Source organism: Calonectris borealis, chromosome 21 (genome assembly GCF_964195595.1).
Source record: "Calonectris borealis chromosome 21, bCalBor7.hap1.2, whole genome shotgun sequence".
Lineage (NCBI taxonomy): Eukaryota > Metazoa > Chordata > Aves > Procellariiformes > Procellariidae > Calonectris > Calonectris borealis.
In genome coordinates this window covers 1,793,092-1,810,221 of record NC_134332.1, presented here as the reverse complement: position 1 = coordinate 1,810,221, position 17,130 = coordinate 1,793,092, and the positions used below count along the sequence as shown (strand labels likewise).

The window sequence follows — 17,130 nt, the reverse complement described above, 5'->3', positions numbered from 1 at the left end:
AGATGATAATAATAATCATTTTATGGGATCTCCTTCGCCTCTTGTTCATGTCACGGAGAGACACATGGGGAATTAGGAAGAACAGATGATGTGACTTACCCAGTGTTGCTCGGAGCTGGGTGACAGCACCTCGGCTTGACCCCTGGAGTCCAAATGCAGTCCCCAGATCTAATCACTAAACCACAGAGGATGTCTGCACCAGGAGTGTAGTTTACATGTCAAAACAGAGTCTAACTGCCAGCATGCAAGGGTCTATTGCTACCACTTCATACATTATTCATCTCAATCTTGCACAACACAGGCCTTGAAATCAGAACCCAGAGGCAATTAGGCAGGAGCAGAGCCAGCTCTGCAGCAGCAAGGGGTGAAAAGGCGAGGTTGGTAAAACAGCGTCCCGCACCCTGCTTTGCTTTCCTCAGTTCCCACCCCGAGGGTGCCTCTCTCAGCTGCCGGCCCAGGTGGATTTGCATAGTCCATAGGTGACTGCTGCTTATTTGCACCTGGCTTTGGGTGGTACCATGAGACCCTGAGCTGGTGTATCCTCCTGCCCTGCAACAGCAGACACCCAAGCCAGCACATAAAACACCCACCTGAGCCCCAGTGTCCTTGCAGCACTGGTATTTAAACTCTTATCAGCAATTTTCTCCAAGCTATACCTTAACCTCTCCAGTCCTGGCACCAAAACCTACATGAGCTTGGAGCGTGTCTATGCAATGAAAGTCCATTTTAGAGATGGACACCTGTTAGGATCACCCAGCTACAGATTAAAAAGCTGTTCTCCTCAAAGCCTGTCACTATGGCAGTCTTGGCATCTCCTGTTCATATGAACAGAAACCTCTCATTTTTTCCAAAGCCAAAGGGCTGCCTCCCTCCATCCCTTCTCCCTCTGGAGCACGCAGCGGTCTGTGGAGGAGCAGAGCCAGTTTGGCTGCCAGGCACTTAAATAACTCCCTGTGTTTGTTCTGAGAAAGACCTTCTCCATCCATCACTGCTTGATGGAGTTGCTATGACTGAAAGATCAAATGGGTTTCAGCACCAGGTCTCACCCTATAAAGAGCAGAGAAGTGCCCTGCCAGCTTGCCACCTTGCACTTATCTATAAAACATTACCTTTCAAGGAAGTTCCCATGGGAGGCAAGAAATGTGAGATGGCAGCTTCCCTCACCCACACCAATGCTGTAGATAAGCATGGATTTAAACACCTCCTCTCCCCTACCTTTCATTCCTATCCCTACCAGGTAACATGACCTGTGTAGCTCCACCTGCTGAAAACCACTTGATATCAAATTAAAAATCACATTTGTCTCCCTCTGCAGAGACTGTCAGCATTCACCACAGCCAAAGGGCATCAGCAGCACTGACAACCTTGCTTGATCCTCAGCTGCTGAACGTTGCTCTGGGTAGGTGCTTACCAGTGCAGACCAGGTAAAGCTCTGGTCTGGACCACCATTGCATCCAAACACTGTAAGGTCCTTAGGGCTGGTTATTCATTTTGTTTGTACAGCATGGTGAGACTCTGGTCTCTGACTGCAATACAGGCTCAGGCGAAAAGGCTTGAAGGTTGGGCATCCGGAGGGGAAATCCTTTCCTCTTGTTGTAGGGAAGAACATCTCAGTTGCATTTTCTAGAGATAGCAACCAGAAAAAAAAAAAACCCTACCGGTACATCAGAATTTTACAAGGGTTCAGACATGTTCAAAGGAATTATTTCACATGGGCAGATTTATTTGGACAGGTATATGATGTTCCACTTCACCCAAATCCCAAGCTCATCCATATCTTTTCTTGTTGGCCTTCCCTCTTCACACAGCACAGCAGCACACACTGACCCAAGGGAATCTGTGATTTTGTACTCAAGACAAGGATTTTTAAGCCTGCCCAAGGCAAATCATGGCTCAAGCTCTTGAGTAAAGATTTCAAAGACAGAACAGAATTGCTAAACCCTTTGCTATGAACTACCATGTTAAGAAGAACTTTCATCATCTGCAAACCTCAATTTTCCTACCTGCAAGAGAAGGATGATAGTCTCTTGACTCCCCGGGTGTTGCTAGGATTGTTGCTAGTTTGCTCAACATTAATGTGGATTTTGGTGTCTTGTGTTATTGCTAGTGTCACATTATAGAAAGGTCAACGAACACAGTCCAGTGAGTCAGAGCCTTTCCACAGTGTCTGTGTAGTCCTCAGAGCTTAGCCAGGCTCTGTATTTGGATAAAGCCCACCACAATCCCACCTTTAAAAGATCCCAATGTACGTCAGAGTGGCAGCCCTTTCCTGTCACTGCCTCATCGCTATGTTTAAGATAAGGAGCACTTGGAAGATGATGCTGAAATTGAAGCAGGGAAAGAAAACAAACCCAAACCACATATACGGGGGGGGGGGGGGGGGGAAGGATAAAAATAAACCAAGCTCCCCTCAGAAAAACTCAGAGCATTAGAGAGCGTCTAGCCAGAGTCAGAAGGCAGGGAGAGAAGATATGTGTTTAGATAGAAATTAAACTGAACGTAGGGAAAAATGAGTCTCCCACTTCTTCTTCTCCAATTAGAAACCTTCAGCAAGAACCTCTTGCCAACCCAGCACCTCATGCAAAACAGCAGTCATGTTACCAAACCTCTTTCATAAAGCAGTTGGAAATATTGAGGACCTTATACATTCTCCAACAAAAATACAGACTTTTTCTGGAAAAAGCATTGATTCACTGACCCTACAATTCTTACCTGGAAACCTCTTGCACTCCATGATCTCAAGGCAGGGCTGGAACACCAATTCCTAGCACCCTGTCCCCTGGCTGGAGACATTATGTTTCTTGGCTCACCAGCCAATTGTGAGGTATGCTGCCTCGTGATCAGAAGCCACGCTAACCAGCCATAACCCAAATTCTCTAGGCTCTCTGCCATGGAGCTGCGAGCCCAAAGTCCTGAGAATGCTGACATTAAACCAACAACATACAAATCAAACTGCGGGTGGGTGACAGAAAATTTCAACACACCGAAAGCAGAGTAAGGCCAGGCAAAGCTCAGGGACTTTCTTCTCTCCTCATCCTTGGCCTTAAGTACTCCATCTCTGCATCCCTTATTTCTCCCTTTGCAACACACCCACCCCATCTCCACTACCTCTCCTGTCACAACAGCTTTAGCACTCCAAATTACTCACTGCAAACACCCCATATCCTCCAGCTCATACCACTGCTCCCCAAATCCCTACCTTCTCTCTTCCTGTAATCCCCGCCATGTCTCCTATACCCTCACCTTCCTACCACACCACTTCCACTGCTGATCACCGCAAATCACAGACACCCCAAGCCAACTATTGCAACCAAACACTTTTGAAAGTTCTTCTCTGCTAAAAATTTTCAGTACCTTCAGCTTGTGGCACCTGATTCAAGATGACCCACTGCTGGCTGACCACCACCACCCCCTATGCTGGTTGGGAGGGCAGTGTGAATACATGACAGGATGCCAATTCTGTGCCCAGGGCACAGGAGGGCCTTGAGAGGGAAGAACAACGTGCTCATCAGCACAACACAACAGGCAACAAGACGTTGCACTGCGGACTGTGTGTTGCAGGGTCTGTGCTCCACTTAGAGCTTCTAGACAGCTGTTCAAGGAAATTGCCATCAATGTCAGCCTCACCACCGCTATTAGATATCTCATCCATGTCCGGGCCCAGCTTGAACCCATTTAACTTGTAAGGGATAATGAGATAACAGCATGACATGTTGCAGCTGAAGGTTATTTAAACACCCATCTGGTACCTGTTATGCAGCATACATCCTATTGTTGTATAGGAAATATATGCCACCTCCCTCCCACATGGAAAGGAGACGATCTATAGATGTGTCCCATGCTACCCCTTCTTTTTGCATAGATGAGGTAATTCTCCTTCTCTGTGTGTTTCTAGCATATCACTTTGCATTTCCTGTCTGTGTTTTGGGAGATGCAGTCCTTTCCAGGCTGGTGAGACCTTGTGAAAGGACACAAGACCACAATGAAAAATCGTTTCATCGCCCTCTTCACACATCAGTCAGAAGAGGCTCCACACCATCCAGGTTTGAAAGGGTGGACCATAAACTGTGAAACTGATTCACCGTTTGCAAGACACAACTGGGCACTACACTTTATCCCAGAGACATTCAGGGGTGACAGTCCATTTCAGTATTCATGGCACCACGCTCCGTTTCTACAGAGGAACGGTGAAATATCTGCTGAAGCCTGTGAGGTGAGCAATGCAACCTGCTTGCACTTTTAATTCAGACGTACAGATGAGAATCCACAGATCCCAGCTAAACAGCCTCATTTCTTTATTCAAACTCTCCATCTTCCTTTATAGGATGACTTTTGCTGTTCTTGGTCCCCTGCTGAAATTGCCTAGGAGGCTTTTGCTCTCCATGAACCCTCAGCAGCCATGAGGGCTGGGTTGTGTGGTACCCCAAGAAATCACGTTTCATAACACAAGTGGTGAGCTCTGCATATGTGTACTCCTCTCTCTTCTGTTTTTCTCAGGCATGACTCAGTTTTCTGCTAAAGTTGCTCTACCCTGTAAATCCTGGACTGAAACCTTTGTCTGACACCCCATCTAGTGTTCAGCACAGACAAATGCAGAGGACCGGTGCATCAAGTAAACGCGGTTGACTTCCCAGCATTTTTTCAGGGGTATTAAATCACCTAAAACTATCATTTGAGTTGTCTCCAGGAGAACTCTGACAGACTCCAGGCAACATGGAAACCTGCATATGCCACTGCCAATTCCTTCTTCTGGCCTCTATGCAGCCTCCAGATGTCCTAATGGAGAGATCGCAGCCGGAAAGCCCAGCAAGCCCTGCTCCTCAGGTGTTAGCTCCTTGGCAGCCAACCCTGGGGCTTTGAGGACACCCCGCTGTAGGTGAGTCATCTGGGCAAACTACCTTGGAATAACGAGCCAAGAGCCTAAGCTGTACACACCTCAAGACTCGACGGCAGCTGACAATGAGGACTCTCTCAAAACAGGGAACAACGGGGCTTCCCAGGTGCTCGGCAGTCAGCAGCACAGGGCACTCCTTTCAAGAGAGACGTCAAATCTTGAGCATGTATTTTGAATACTAAATAATGCTGCTCAATGTTTGTCCAATGAGATTTTTAAAATAAAATGAGAATTACTTAAAAGTGCTTTTCGCATTTTTTTCATTTAAAAAGGAAGTGTTCGCTGAGAAAATGAAAGCTGTTTCAGTGTCTGTCCTTCCCCTTTGCAAACACACTTCTTTGGTGGTGGTGGGGGTCACGAAGTTGTCAGGACAAAGTATCTGTGCTGAGAACTTGGTTTTAATAAAGCAGCTTTCTGACGTGTTCAGACCTGTGAGTTGCAGAGCTCCAGCCACTGCTATGGAAATCTTCGGGCTCTGCGATGCTAGGTGCACAACCCACTCTGAACTAAGCCCAAAACAAGCATCACTATATTCCTGGTTAATCACCAGACCAATTAGCACCTTGGTTAAGATGCAGTGAGGCTCCAGCTCTGCTCCCCTCAGAGCTGGGATTGTTCTGATGAAACTCTCACTGTACCCATGTGGCGACACCCTGCTCATAACACTTTCATTTCTCAAGGAGCAGTGTGATAAGTCTGTTAACTCATTAACACCTCCAGCTTACAGGAGACTTGGCTTCCATCCTCTAGAACAGCCTCGGGCCCCACAGTCCAGTAAATTATTCTGCAATTTCTGTTTTGCTTTCCTTTCCTGCTGAGCCAGGCTGGCTTTCAGTTCCCACCACGAAGCTTCTGAATGCTGCTGCATTCTTTATTCTTGTGCCCACTTTGAAGCCCGCTTTGGACCCTCTCAGCACTTCAATCTTCACGGGCGGTGCTGCTGTTGCTTGGGAGCTCCTCTCCCCCCATTCCTGGCTCAAGTGCAGTCTCCTGGAGCGCTGCAATATGAAGGACACGCTGAACGTATCAGGCAAGGGCACCTTGAGCCAAGTGGTCAGCGGGACCAGGGTGGTGAGCGCTTCCTTTTTAATGCCAGCTTCCTTTGGGGTGGTTGTGGAAAGATAAGAGTTACCACCCACAGTGGCTCTAGAAGGCAAAGGCTGTACTAGCCTAATATTGCTTATCTCACAGGTGGTCATGTACCCTGCTTCTCGTGGCAGTACTGGAGCATTTTCCTTGCTGGGTTCTTGGTTTATATTAGCAGAAGCAGGCAAAATTCTAGAGGTGAATTGAAAGCTAAGAGCTAACAAAATAATCCCACATCTTCTTGAGACGGACACCCCAGTGGTATCCCACACCCCAGTTGGTGGTTGCCTGTAATACATGTCAAATGAGCAGCAATTAGTGGTAGGTTTAGATTCAAAACACGCTGCTTCACTTCCACGAGACAAGCAGGCTGTCAGTCCTCAATGAAAAGGGAAGAAAGAGTTGTTTCACCCTGCCTGCAGGGAACTAGTGCATGGTCTGAAAAAGAGCTTATGCAACCTTTTAACCATAAACTCCTGATCCTGCCACCTGGAAATCTCCCTTCCCTTTGTCGTGGGATTACAAATATTGCTTCGTTTCAGAGCTGGGATGCAGATTTCAAAATAAATCCTCAACTGTTGGAGACAGTTGTGTGCCTCCAGGTACTTCCATATGCCACTTCCTACCAGCTCTGGATTCGGCTGCTTACAAACAGGCTGTTTTCTAGAATTTTAGCCACCGAAACACCAGTTGTGGTACTTTTTTAAAAGAACTTCATATAGCAACAGAAGCACATTCTTCTATAAATGTGAGGTATGATAGATGTCACAAAAACAGTTAATGAGAATTCAGCACATGCAGTGAAGTCTCTGCAAATACATTAGATTCCATCTCAGGACTTTATAGAAGGCAGTAGCCACAATACCGCTGGGACTCCTGCCTATCTCATGCAAACTGCTTGTTTCCCATAAATGCCATCAAGAGTCTGATTCATGAGTCTGCTCCTCAGGTGGATTCTCTGCTGATTCACAATCTTGTCATGGCCGGAGCGCAGCGAACATTTGTTCTCCCTGATCATCATTCAGCTGCAACAAAACAAAAAAAGGGAGGAATAATATGGCATTTTCTGACTCTTCTCTCCCCTCATTCCTTCAGCTATAAAGATGGGTTTGGAATGAAAAGTCTTTGGCCAGCATCTTGCTATCCACATAGTTCTGAGAGCTCTGAGCACACATATGTCTCCACATGGCCCAGGAAGCCCCTGGTGATGTCCTTCCACGGCTGGACTGGAACGGGCAAATCATTTGTCAGCAGTATCATTGCAGAAAACCTCTTATCAGCTTAATATAACAAGAAGGAGGTTTGTGCACCATGTCGGCACAGTACTGTTTCCCACACCTTTCACATGTCCATCTCTGTAAGGTACTTCCAGCTTTATCTTACTTTCCTCAATTTATCTGCAATTGTGAGTGCAAATCCCAGGTAATTTTGCCCCTTCTCACAGGAGCACCTGCAGAATTGGATTTGGGGCAACATCAGTGCCTGTCCAAGGTCCCTTTTCATCTTCTCTGAAATGGATCAGATGCCACATGGCCTGATAGACTCTATCATGCCATTCCTTGGCTACCGTGCAGAGATTGATGGTGTTTATTACGGCAAGGCCATCTTCCTCTTTCTGGGGCAAGGAAAGCCAAAGGCGATAAGGGAATTACAGTCCCACAGAAGCTGCAGAGACAAAGGGAGTAACAATTGCTGATAGGTTTGTAGCTGACTGCAGCGTGGCTGAGCAGCTCAAGGTCCCTTGCTGTGTTTTTACAGCATGTTGTCAATGAACATGCCCAGCCATCGTGTCAGCCGGAAGATATGAGCTATTGAGCACTATAAAGAGAAGTGAGCTGTCCCAGGGCTGAAAAGGCTCCCATTCCTCAAGTGAATGGGAAGTGGACAAGCAGCTATGGTGGCTTCCAAAAGTACTGGAGATGCCACTTCCACAGTGGTCAGTAAATATGTTTTCTCCAGCTCTATAACACCACCGTTAGGCAGAAAGTGCTTTGTAAGATGGGTGGGACTCCCCTAGGGAGCTCTTCAGATGCAGAGAGGGGAGAACTCACCTATTGAAGGCCACCTGCACACACAGATCAAGGGAGCACAATTCCTCCATGTATTATTCCTGGGAAATCCCTTTGCTGAGGGTCATCCCAGCTCTTTTCATATGACATGACTGAAACAAGCCCGAACCCCAGGCTTTGGGCTGGTGTACCTCTTAGGTTGCCTTTGCATTCAAACACGTGGCCAACTACCTATTTCAGCTTGAGGCAGCAATAACCACCGTGAGGAGCAGCTTGTTAGAGAGCCTCTGTCATGATTTAACCCTAGCCAGCAATTAAACACCACGCAGCCGCTCGCTTACACCCCCCCGGCCCCCGCTGGTAGGATGGGGAAGAGAATCGGGAGGGCACAAGTAGGAAAACTCGTGGGTTGAGATAAAAACAGTTTAATAATGGAAATAAAACAAAGTAGAACAGTAATAATAACAATGATAACAACAATAATAGAATATACAAAGCAGGTGATGCACAATGCAACTGCTCACCACCGCCGACCGATGCCCCCCATGTCCCTAACCATGAGAGGCCCCCTTTTCCTGGACCACGCCTTCTAATTATATACCGAGCATGATGTCACATGTTATGGAATACCCCATTGGCCAGCTGGGTCAGCCGCCCTGGCTATGCTCCCCCCGGCCAGCTTCCCATGCACCTGGCAGAGCATGGGAAGCTGAAAAGTCCCCGGAGCAAGCACCACCCAGCAACAACCAAAACATCAATGGGCCATCAACGTTCTTCTCATACCAAACCCAAATCACAGCACACACACCCCCCCCACCCCTCTGCCAGCTACTGGGAAGAAAGTTAACTCTGTCCCAGCCAGAACCAGAACAGCCTCTCAGTAACACCTGCCAGTATGACCAATCCCCCTGCTCTGCTGCAATGACAAATGCAGTAGTTCAGGCCACTGTGCCAGCGGAGTGCTCATCACATCAGACACTGCTGTCATTTGGGAGATAGTGTGGTACTTGTCACTCCCCATCTCTGGGCAACACCCATATGTGTGGGACATCTCACCTCCACTCCAGTGCACATTCACACGAGTGACTTAAACCACTGCCTCGATCTGAGCAATACAGGTGGCAAAGATACAGCTCTAATGAGCCAGTGAATCTCTTTCCTAGCAGCAATGCAAGCGGAGATAAGATAACAGACATTGCTCTTGATTACTGGAGAAGGCTGAAGAGAAGAGAAGACATTCCTGTGATGCAGCTCCAGTTTCTGCTCTGAGGAAATCTTCAGGAACAGAAACAGTGAGTACCTCTGGGCTCAGGGCTCAGGCCCAGGACTGCTGATGTCTTCTGCAAAATGATCCATGAAGCATGCAGCAACACACTGGTCTCTGCAGCACTCTGATGGTAGAGCTCCCTATTCTCTCTTCCAGGCTCTTTCACAGTCAACTGATCCAGAAGAACCTGATCGACTATTTCATCCCTTTCCTTCCTCTCTATAAACATGTGAGAGAGATTATGTCCAGGAGGAGCTGCGTGTGCAACGGCATCCCGAGGATGAAGACCTCATCGCAGAGATTGCCTTGGCAATGATGGACCACCCCAGCAAAGAAAGACACTTCTCCAGCAAAGGCTGGAAGACTGCAGCCTCTGGAGTGACTCTGAGCATCTGGGCACTACAAGGCCAAATGACTCGTCTTCTGGTTATGAGACCACAGCAGATGGGAGAACCAGTAACTCCCTTTCCTCTCCCTGCAGCTCAGTCTACACACTCTTCCTTGAAGGGATTCAGGCTGTCCCATACCAGGGGCACCTTTTGTAGAGCTCTTGAATAAACACACAGCACACAACAACAATCGTGGTATAGAGTAAGCAGAAGAGGGACATACGTGGATGATGAGGTTTGCTCTCCTTGCCACAGAAACACTCCCACACAAAAGTATTTTGAAGAGGAACATCTCCCACTTTTGTGGGAAGGGTGTTTGCACCTTCAGTCCTAGCACTGCCCTAATTAATAAAATCTATTAATAAATAACATTCTCAGTACTAGTATCAGTCTGTTTCATACTGGCTGCCGCCCGCGTACCTCACAGAAATCACACAGGAGATCAGCACCACGGTTCCTGCTTTACAGGCGTGGAAACCCAAGCCCGAAGCAGGAGACCGAGTTTTCCAGATTGTCCTGGTTCAGCAGCCCATCGCGCGGCACTGCCGCCTCGCGCCGACGCGGTTGCCCCATCCTGGCCGAACTCTTTGCGTTGGGGAACGCTGTGCGCCAGCCGGCAAACGAAAAGGAGACAGAAGAGCCCTCCTTCTCGCCACACCATGTCCCCGCACCGCTTCTCCTGCAGGCTGTGGGCAGCTCCTCCGCCGTTTGCTCGGTCCAACGCAACCACCCACGCTTAGCGGTGCGCTCCCGGCCGCCGCGCTGGCGCATCAACCCCAACCGCCGGAGGGGAAAGAGGGAGAGGAGGCTCATGCTTGTGGGGCGGGATGGGAAGCGGCATCCGCACGCGTGTGCGGCAGCGAAACCCCGTGGGGCGGAGGGCAGGGCCGGTGGCAGACGATGGCGCCTGGGCCGCTCTGAGCGGTGGCGCCAGGGACGCGGCCTGGCTCTCTCTGAGGGGAGCGGGGGCGCCCAGCTCGCCCCGAGGCGGTGGAGGCCGTGAGGGCGCCCGAGCTCCCCCGCCCCTCTCCACCTCCCTGCCCGCGGCCGCCAACGCTGCCTCGCAGCGCCCCCAGCGTCAGCCCCCCGCCGGCACGTCCCGGCCCGCCGACGTCATCAGCACGGCACCGAACGCCGCCCGTGCCCTTCACGAAGATGGCGGCGGCGGCGGCGGCGGCTACGGGCGGGGCGGGGCGGGGCGGGGCGGGGCGGCGGTGTGCCCGCCCGCAGCCGGCGGCGCGCGGAGGCGGGGCCCGTTGCCCGTTGCCCGTTGGGGAGCCGCCATGCCGCGGGCGGCCGCGCTGCTCTGGCTGCTGCTGCCGGGGCTGGCGGCGCTGGAGCCGCTCAGCGTGGGCCTGGCCATCGGCGTCGCCTGGGCCCTCAGCGGCTACCTGTCGCACCCCAGCTTCTACTGCAGCTACGTGGAGTGCTGCCCCAGCGCCGGGCAACGCCTCAACGCCACCGGTACGGCGGGGCCGGGGGGGCGCGGGCCGCGCTGGGCTCCCCAAGCCTGCCCCGGGGCTCGGCCGGTAGCCGGTCACTACCCGGGGCAGCCCCCGGTGGGCCCGGCAGTGGCCGTGCCATGCTGAGCCCCGTGCCTGGCAGTGGCCACACGGAGCTCGCCCGGTGGTGGCCGGTGGCCGGCACCCATGGGTGGCTACGCTGAGCTCACCCAGTACGTGGCCAGTGACTGGCACTCAGTAGTGGCCACACTGAGCTCGCCCGGTGGTGGCCGGTGGCCAGCACCCATGGGTGGCCATGCTAACCATGCCAAGCTTGCCTGGAGCGTGGCTGGTGACCAGCATGCATGGCGCGTGGCCGGTGAGCAGCACCCGTTGGTGGCCGTGCGATGCTGAGCTCTCCCTCTCCCTCTCCCCGCAGCGCTGAAGGTGCAGCTGGACGCCAAGCTCTTTGGGCAGCACCTGGCCAAGGACATGGTGCTGAAGGCGGTGATGGGCTTCAGCAGCAACGCCAGCCCCAAGAAGCCGCTGACGCTCTCGCTCCACGGCTGGGCCGGCACCGGCAAGAACTTCCTCAGCCAGATCCTGGCGGAGCAGGTCCACCCCGCCGGCCTGCGCAGCAAGTTCGTCCATCTCTTCCTGGCCACCCTGCACTTCCCCCACCACGACCAAGTCAGGCTCTACAAGGTGAGGAGGGACACAAGGCGATCCAGTTACCGCGAGTCCCTCAACCCCCTATTACGGGGGTTTGGCTGTTCGTGCTGCGCGTGTCCCCCAGATACCTGGCAACTGGAGGTGTGCAGCTGGGTGCCTTCAAAGTTGGTGCTTAGGAGAGAGGGAGGGGGAAACGCACGCAGAAAGTGAAAGAGAAAGGCGCCAAAACGGCAAGAAACGTAAAGTGAGAGTAACTTCCTAGTGCTGTCCTCTCACTGATGCCATCTGCTGATTCCTGCGGTGCTTGCTGTTAGGAAAGAATCCCGTCATTAAAACTGCGCTTGCTGGTTGGCTGGGATGGAGGTAACTTTCTCCATAGCGGCGCCTGCGGTGCCGGGTTTTGCATTTGTGGCTAAACCAGTGTTGGTAACGCACCAGTGTTTTGGCTGTTACTGAGCAGTGCTCGCACAGCCTCAAAACGTGCTTTTTTTCCCCGACTCATAGTGAGCAGGCTGGGGTGGGCAAGAGATTGGGGGGGGACACAGCCGGGACAGCTGACCCCAATCGGCCACAGGGATATTCCGTACCATATGATGTCATGCTCAACCATAAAAATGGGGGCAGAAGAAGGAAAAAGTGGGGGGTGTTGGCTTCCAAGGTGGTTGTTGCTCTAACACTGGCTGGGCGTTGGTCTGCATGTGTCGGGGGGGTGAGTGATCCCCTTTCCTTGGTTTTTTCCTCTTTCCATTTTCTATCAAACTGTCTTTATCTTGACCCATTACTTTTCTCACTTTTATTCTTTGTCCTCTCTCCCCCATCCTGCTGGGGTGCTTGGCTGCTGGCCAAGTCAACCCACCATGCACTATGCAATGAGAAAGTGTAGCCTACGTGAGAGATTTTTCAAGCGACTTCATTCCGTGACATTGCAGAATTCTGATCTTCATGTTTTAATGTTTGAAGGTACCCAGAACTCATGTTCTGATAGATGTGGTTTCTGTATGAAAGAGGAAACACTGATTTTTTTTTTTTTTAAAAAACAAACAAAAAGAAGCGCTCTCTTCACCGAGACTTCCCATCTCAGCCTGTTTTTTGTGCCTTATCTGTAGACTAAGCAGAAAGAATGAGAAAGTCTCTCATCTGTGAGCAGGAAAAGAATTCACATTTCAATTCAGTGTCACATGTTAAAGGGATCAGCCACAGTGTTTATGGTCCTGTCTTCAGGAAAAAGTATAACCAGTGAGTGTGGGATGCTGGCATTTGAGAGGGTGTCCCCAGAGGCTGCCACATACAAATATCTTGCCGTACGTCCCCAAGAGACCTAGTTTTCCAGCGTTTTTCAACCTCTTGTTCCAGGAACAGCTGCAGAACTGGATTCGGGGCAACGTCAGTGCCTGTCCCCACTCCGTCTTCATTTTTGATGAGATGGACAAAATGCACCCGGGTCTCATTGATGCCATCAAGCCGTTCTTAGACTATTACGAGCAGGTTGATGGGGTGTCCTACAGGAGAGCCATCTTCATCTTCCTCAGGTCTGTAGCACCTATTTCAGTCATTTTGAGATACTGAGATAAATTTGTGTTTATGGTGATAACGATGTTCCTATGGGACCTCATTCAAAGAACAGCAAAGAACACCTCTCTGGAGGGAAGATCCTCTCTAAAGACAGAGGGGAGCACTATGAGCTCTCACGTGGCCTGTGGCTGTAGTGGAGCAGGTCTGATGCCGTGCAGCAGACCACTGCAGCGTGCTGAGCTCACGAGCCTGGCCCAGAGCACAGATCGCATGCGAGTTCACACGTTGGGGAAGCTGTCTGGCATGGGTGCACCGTGTACTGGCTCTGGCTGGGATGGAATTAACTGTCTTCACAGCAGCCGGTTTGGTGCCGTGTTTTGGATTGGTGGCCAAAACAGTGTTGGTAACACACTGATGTTTTGGCTGTTTCGGGACGGTGCTTGCAAAGCCCCAAGGCTTTCTCTTTTTCCCACGCTACCCCCAGCGAGAAGGCTGGGGTGGGCAATGGGATGGGAGGGGACACAGCTGGGACAGCTGACCCGAACTGGCCAGGGGAGTATTCAGTACCATGTAATGTCATGCTCAGCCATAAAACCTGGGGTAGAGAAAGAAGGGGGGGTTTCAGCTTCCAAGGTGATGGTTCTTCGGAGACTGCCTGGGCGTTGGTCTGACGGTGGGGGTGGTGAGTGATTTCCTTAGCCTTCCTCGGGGTTTTTTTCTCCTCTTTTCATTACCTGTTAAACTGTCTTTATCTTGACCCACAAGTCTTCTCTCTTTTGTTCTTCCTGTTTTCTCTTTCCATCCCGCTGAGGCGGGAGGCAGTAAGTGAGCGGCTGCGTAGGTGCTTGGCTGCTGGCCGGGGTCAACCCACCACACACTGATGGCTATTTAAAGAACTGGAGACTTTCCCTACATTTTGGCTTACAGGTTTCTGTTTTGGTGATCTGTTTGCCATCAAGAAGATTAGCAATACGTGTAACCAGCTAGAAAAGAAATTCTGGTTCAGCTGTGTCCGTATTCACCACTGTACATTTTTCTTTTACGAACAGCAATGCAGGTGGTGACTTAATTAATAAAGCAGCTCTTGACTTCTGGACAAGTGGAAAGCGCAGGGAAGAGATTCAGCTGAAAGACCTGGAGCCCATGCTATCTGTAGGCGTCTTCAATAACAAGAATAGTAAGTCACTTTCCCCAGAAAATGGGAAATGCCTTTTGCTTCATAATGCAGGGTTCAGCTCTTGACCCTGCCCTGCTTTTCCCTGTCTCCCAACTCCTCCAGGTGGACTGTGGCACAGCAGCCTCATCGACAGGAACCTCATTGACTACTTTGTCCCCTTCCTACCCCTGGAGCACAAGCACGTGAAGATGTGCGTCAGGGCTGAAATGGTAGCCCGGGGCTACGCCGTCGATGAGAAGGTGGTTCAAGCAGTGGCTGATGAGATGACGTTCTTCCCAAGAGAGCAGCAAATCTACTCTGACAAAGGCTGCAAGACTGTACAGGCCAAGCTGGATTTTCACCAAGACGTTGCGATGAGAGATACGAAAGCCAAGGGTTGATTACCCTTCAGGTCTCCAAAGCACTTTCAGAGCTTTTGGAAATCTGAGTATTTGCAGTTAAGCTTTTTTACTGTTGCAGGGAATATGGTGAAAATACCAGTGAGCTGTGTGGCCTTTTTAACTTTTTTTTGGTTTTTAAACTTATCCCATTGTTCATCTCTAACTGGCTGGTATCCACATGTTGCCCCCTTTATTTTTCTTTTAACCTGTAGAGGATTTCTGAGTGTGACATATATAGTCTCCTGCTTTATTCTTCCAGGTGCTGGGATTATTAAGTATTTAATTCTTTTAATTCTTCTTTCCACAAAAACTAGACTAGAGCAAAGGAGATCAGAAGAATTCTTCCAGGCGGTCACATTCCCTTCCTTGTACACGGTCTCGTTCCTGGGCTAGTGAAATGTGTGGTGTGTCCGGGACTGTGATAGTGTCTGCAAGGGTGAATACCTTTGTATTCAAGAATAAGAAAGAAGATGGTATGGTGGAAGGCTTCCTGCCCTTCACAGCAGATTGATGCTGTTGTGGCCTCTACAGGCGAGCGTCAGCTGTTCGGGGACAGAAGGGCATGGTTATAGTTTATGTCTGAGCTGTGGCGTCCGTCCTGGTTCTAGGTGGGACGGAGTTAACTTTCTTCCCAGTAGCTGGGGTCAGGGGTGCTGTGTTTTGGGTTTGGTATGAGAGGAGTGTTGATGGCCCATTGTTTTGGTTGTTGCTGGGTGGTGCTTGCACCGGGGACCTTTCGGCCCTCCATACTCTGCCAAGTGCAGGGGAACCGGGGGGCGGGAGCATAGCCGGGGTGGTTGACCCAGCTGACCAATGGGGTATTCTATACCATGTGACGTCATGCTCAGTATAAAAAATGGGGTTCTCCCCCCGTTCGCGACATGCGGTGGTCAAGTTGGTGAGCGGTTGCATTGTGTATCGCCTGCTTTGTATATTCTATTATTGTTGTTGTTATCATTGTTGTTATTACTATTCTACTTTGTTTTATTTCCATTATTAAACTGTTTTTATCTCAACCTGTGAGTTTTCCTACTTGTGCCTTCCCGACTCTGTCCCCCATCCTACCGGAGATGGGGGGTTGAGCGAGCAGCTGCGTGGGGTTCAGTTGCTGGCTGGGGCTAAACCACAATTGTCCTTTTTTGGCACCCAATGTGGGGCATGAAGGGTTGAGATATCAACAGATTAACTAGTTAATATATAGGAATTTATATCCGTTAACAGTTGCCAGTCACAATATTGATTCATCTGTTCTCGATATTAATTTATCTGATCTGCACCACGCTCTTGTTTTTGCTGTACCTGTTAAAGATTGGTGTTGGGTTTTGTAGTCTGCTGTGCTCCACAGTGATTAATGATGTTTTGCCTGGTAGATTTGTTATTAAAACGCTGGCATTGGGGGTTATTTGGTACTTGGGATTTGTAATGAAGCCATTACTGTATTTTGGATACCACCTCATGGAGACGATTAGCAATTATACCCCTTACTCTGAGAGGTTTTATATGGATGAAATAGAGAATGGCACCTTCAATACCTTTCTCTATGATGTCATCGTCTTTGTTAAAGTAACTTGTCAGTACCTGGAACATCCCTGGGTAGTTAAGATACATCTATTGGTATTCCTTGAGAATATTGTTTCAATTTTGTCCAAGGTTAATAAGCAATTTAAGAATATCATCCAGAGATCTGCCCCAAGGCTGGATAGTTATGAGTGGCAGGGTGAGTGGGACAGCATAGGCAAACGCCTAGGATGGTGGGCACCCCGGGTTTTGGAACTTCACTCCTGAACAAGTGCAGAATCCTGAAAAAGTTGAATATTTGGAAAAAGTATGCTGTCACCCTGGCAATTCTAGGGAGACACAAATCACTGCAATGTGCTGGGGCCTGGCCCATGCCTACCAAGCCCTGTTTAACACCACCCAGAACCCCCAAGGGGAAGAAAAGGTCTCTGCAGGCGATGACAAAACAACAGGCCCTGCGGCTACCCCAACTCCTATGGCAGGCACAGCAGCTACTCCGCCCCCTGCGACAGAGAACCAACCCATGCCGGTACCAGTCGCCCCTATACAAGAAAGAAAATACACAAGAAAATCAGCTCGTTTAGTAAGGGATGAAAATGAACGAGGGCCATCACAAGAACAGGAGGAGGAGGAGGCAGAACCCGTAAATAAGATGGTGACCACCCGATCCCTATCTCTGGGTGAGCTGCGAGATATGCGAAAAGATTTCAGTCCTCGTCCAGGCGAGCGCATCGTCACCTGGCTGCTCGGATGCTGGGATAACGGGGCCAGTAGCCTGGAATTA

At 50.1% G+C, this 17,130-nt stretch overlaps 1 protein-coding gene and 1 pseudogene across 1 annotated transcript; both read left to right on the top strand.

Annotated features, from left to right (window-relative positions):
- Positions 1-3,982: 3,982 nt before the first annotated feature.
- LOC142091564 (torsin-1A-like) lies at positions 3,983-10,648 on the top strand (annotated as a pseudogene).
- Positions 10,649-10,860: 212 nt separating this feature from the next.
- LOC142091273 (torsin-1B-like) lies at positions 10,861-16,155 on the top strand. Its single transcript, XM_075170288.1, has 5 exons — positions 10,861-11,109; positions 11,527-11,792; positions 13,113-13,288; positions 14,321-14,448; positions 14,551-16,155. Exons 1-5 carry the CDS (start codon positions 10,929-10,931, stop codon positions 14,826-14,828), a joined length of 1,029 nt encoding a protein of 342 aa, XP_075026389.1. The 5' UTR covers positions 10,861-10,928; the 3' UTR covers positions 14,829-16,155.
- Positions 16,156-17,130: the final 975 nt, after the last annotated feature.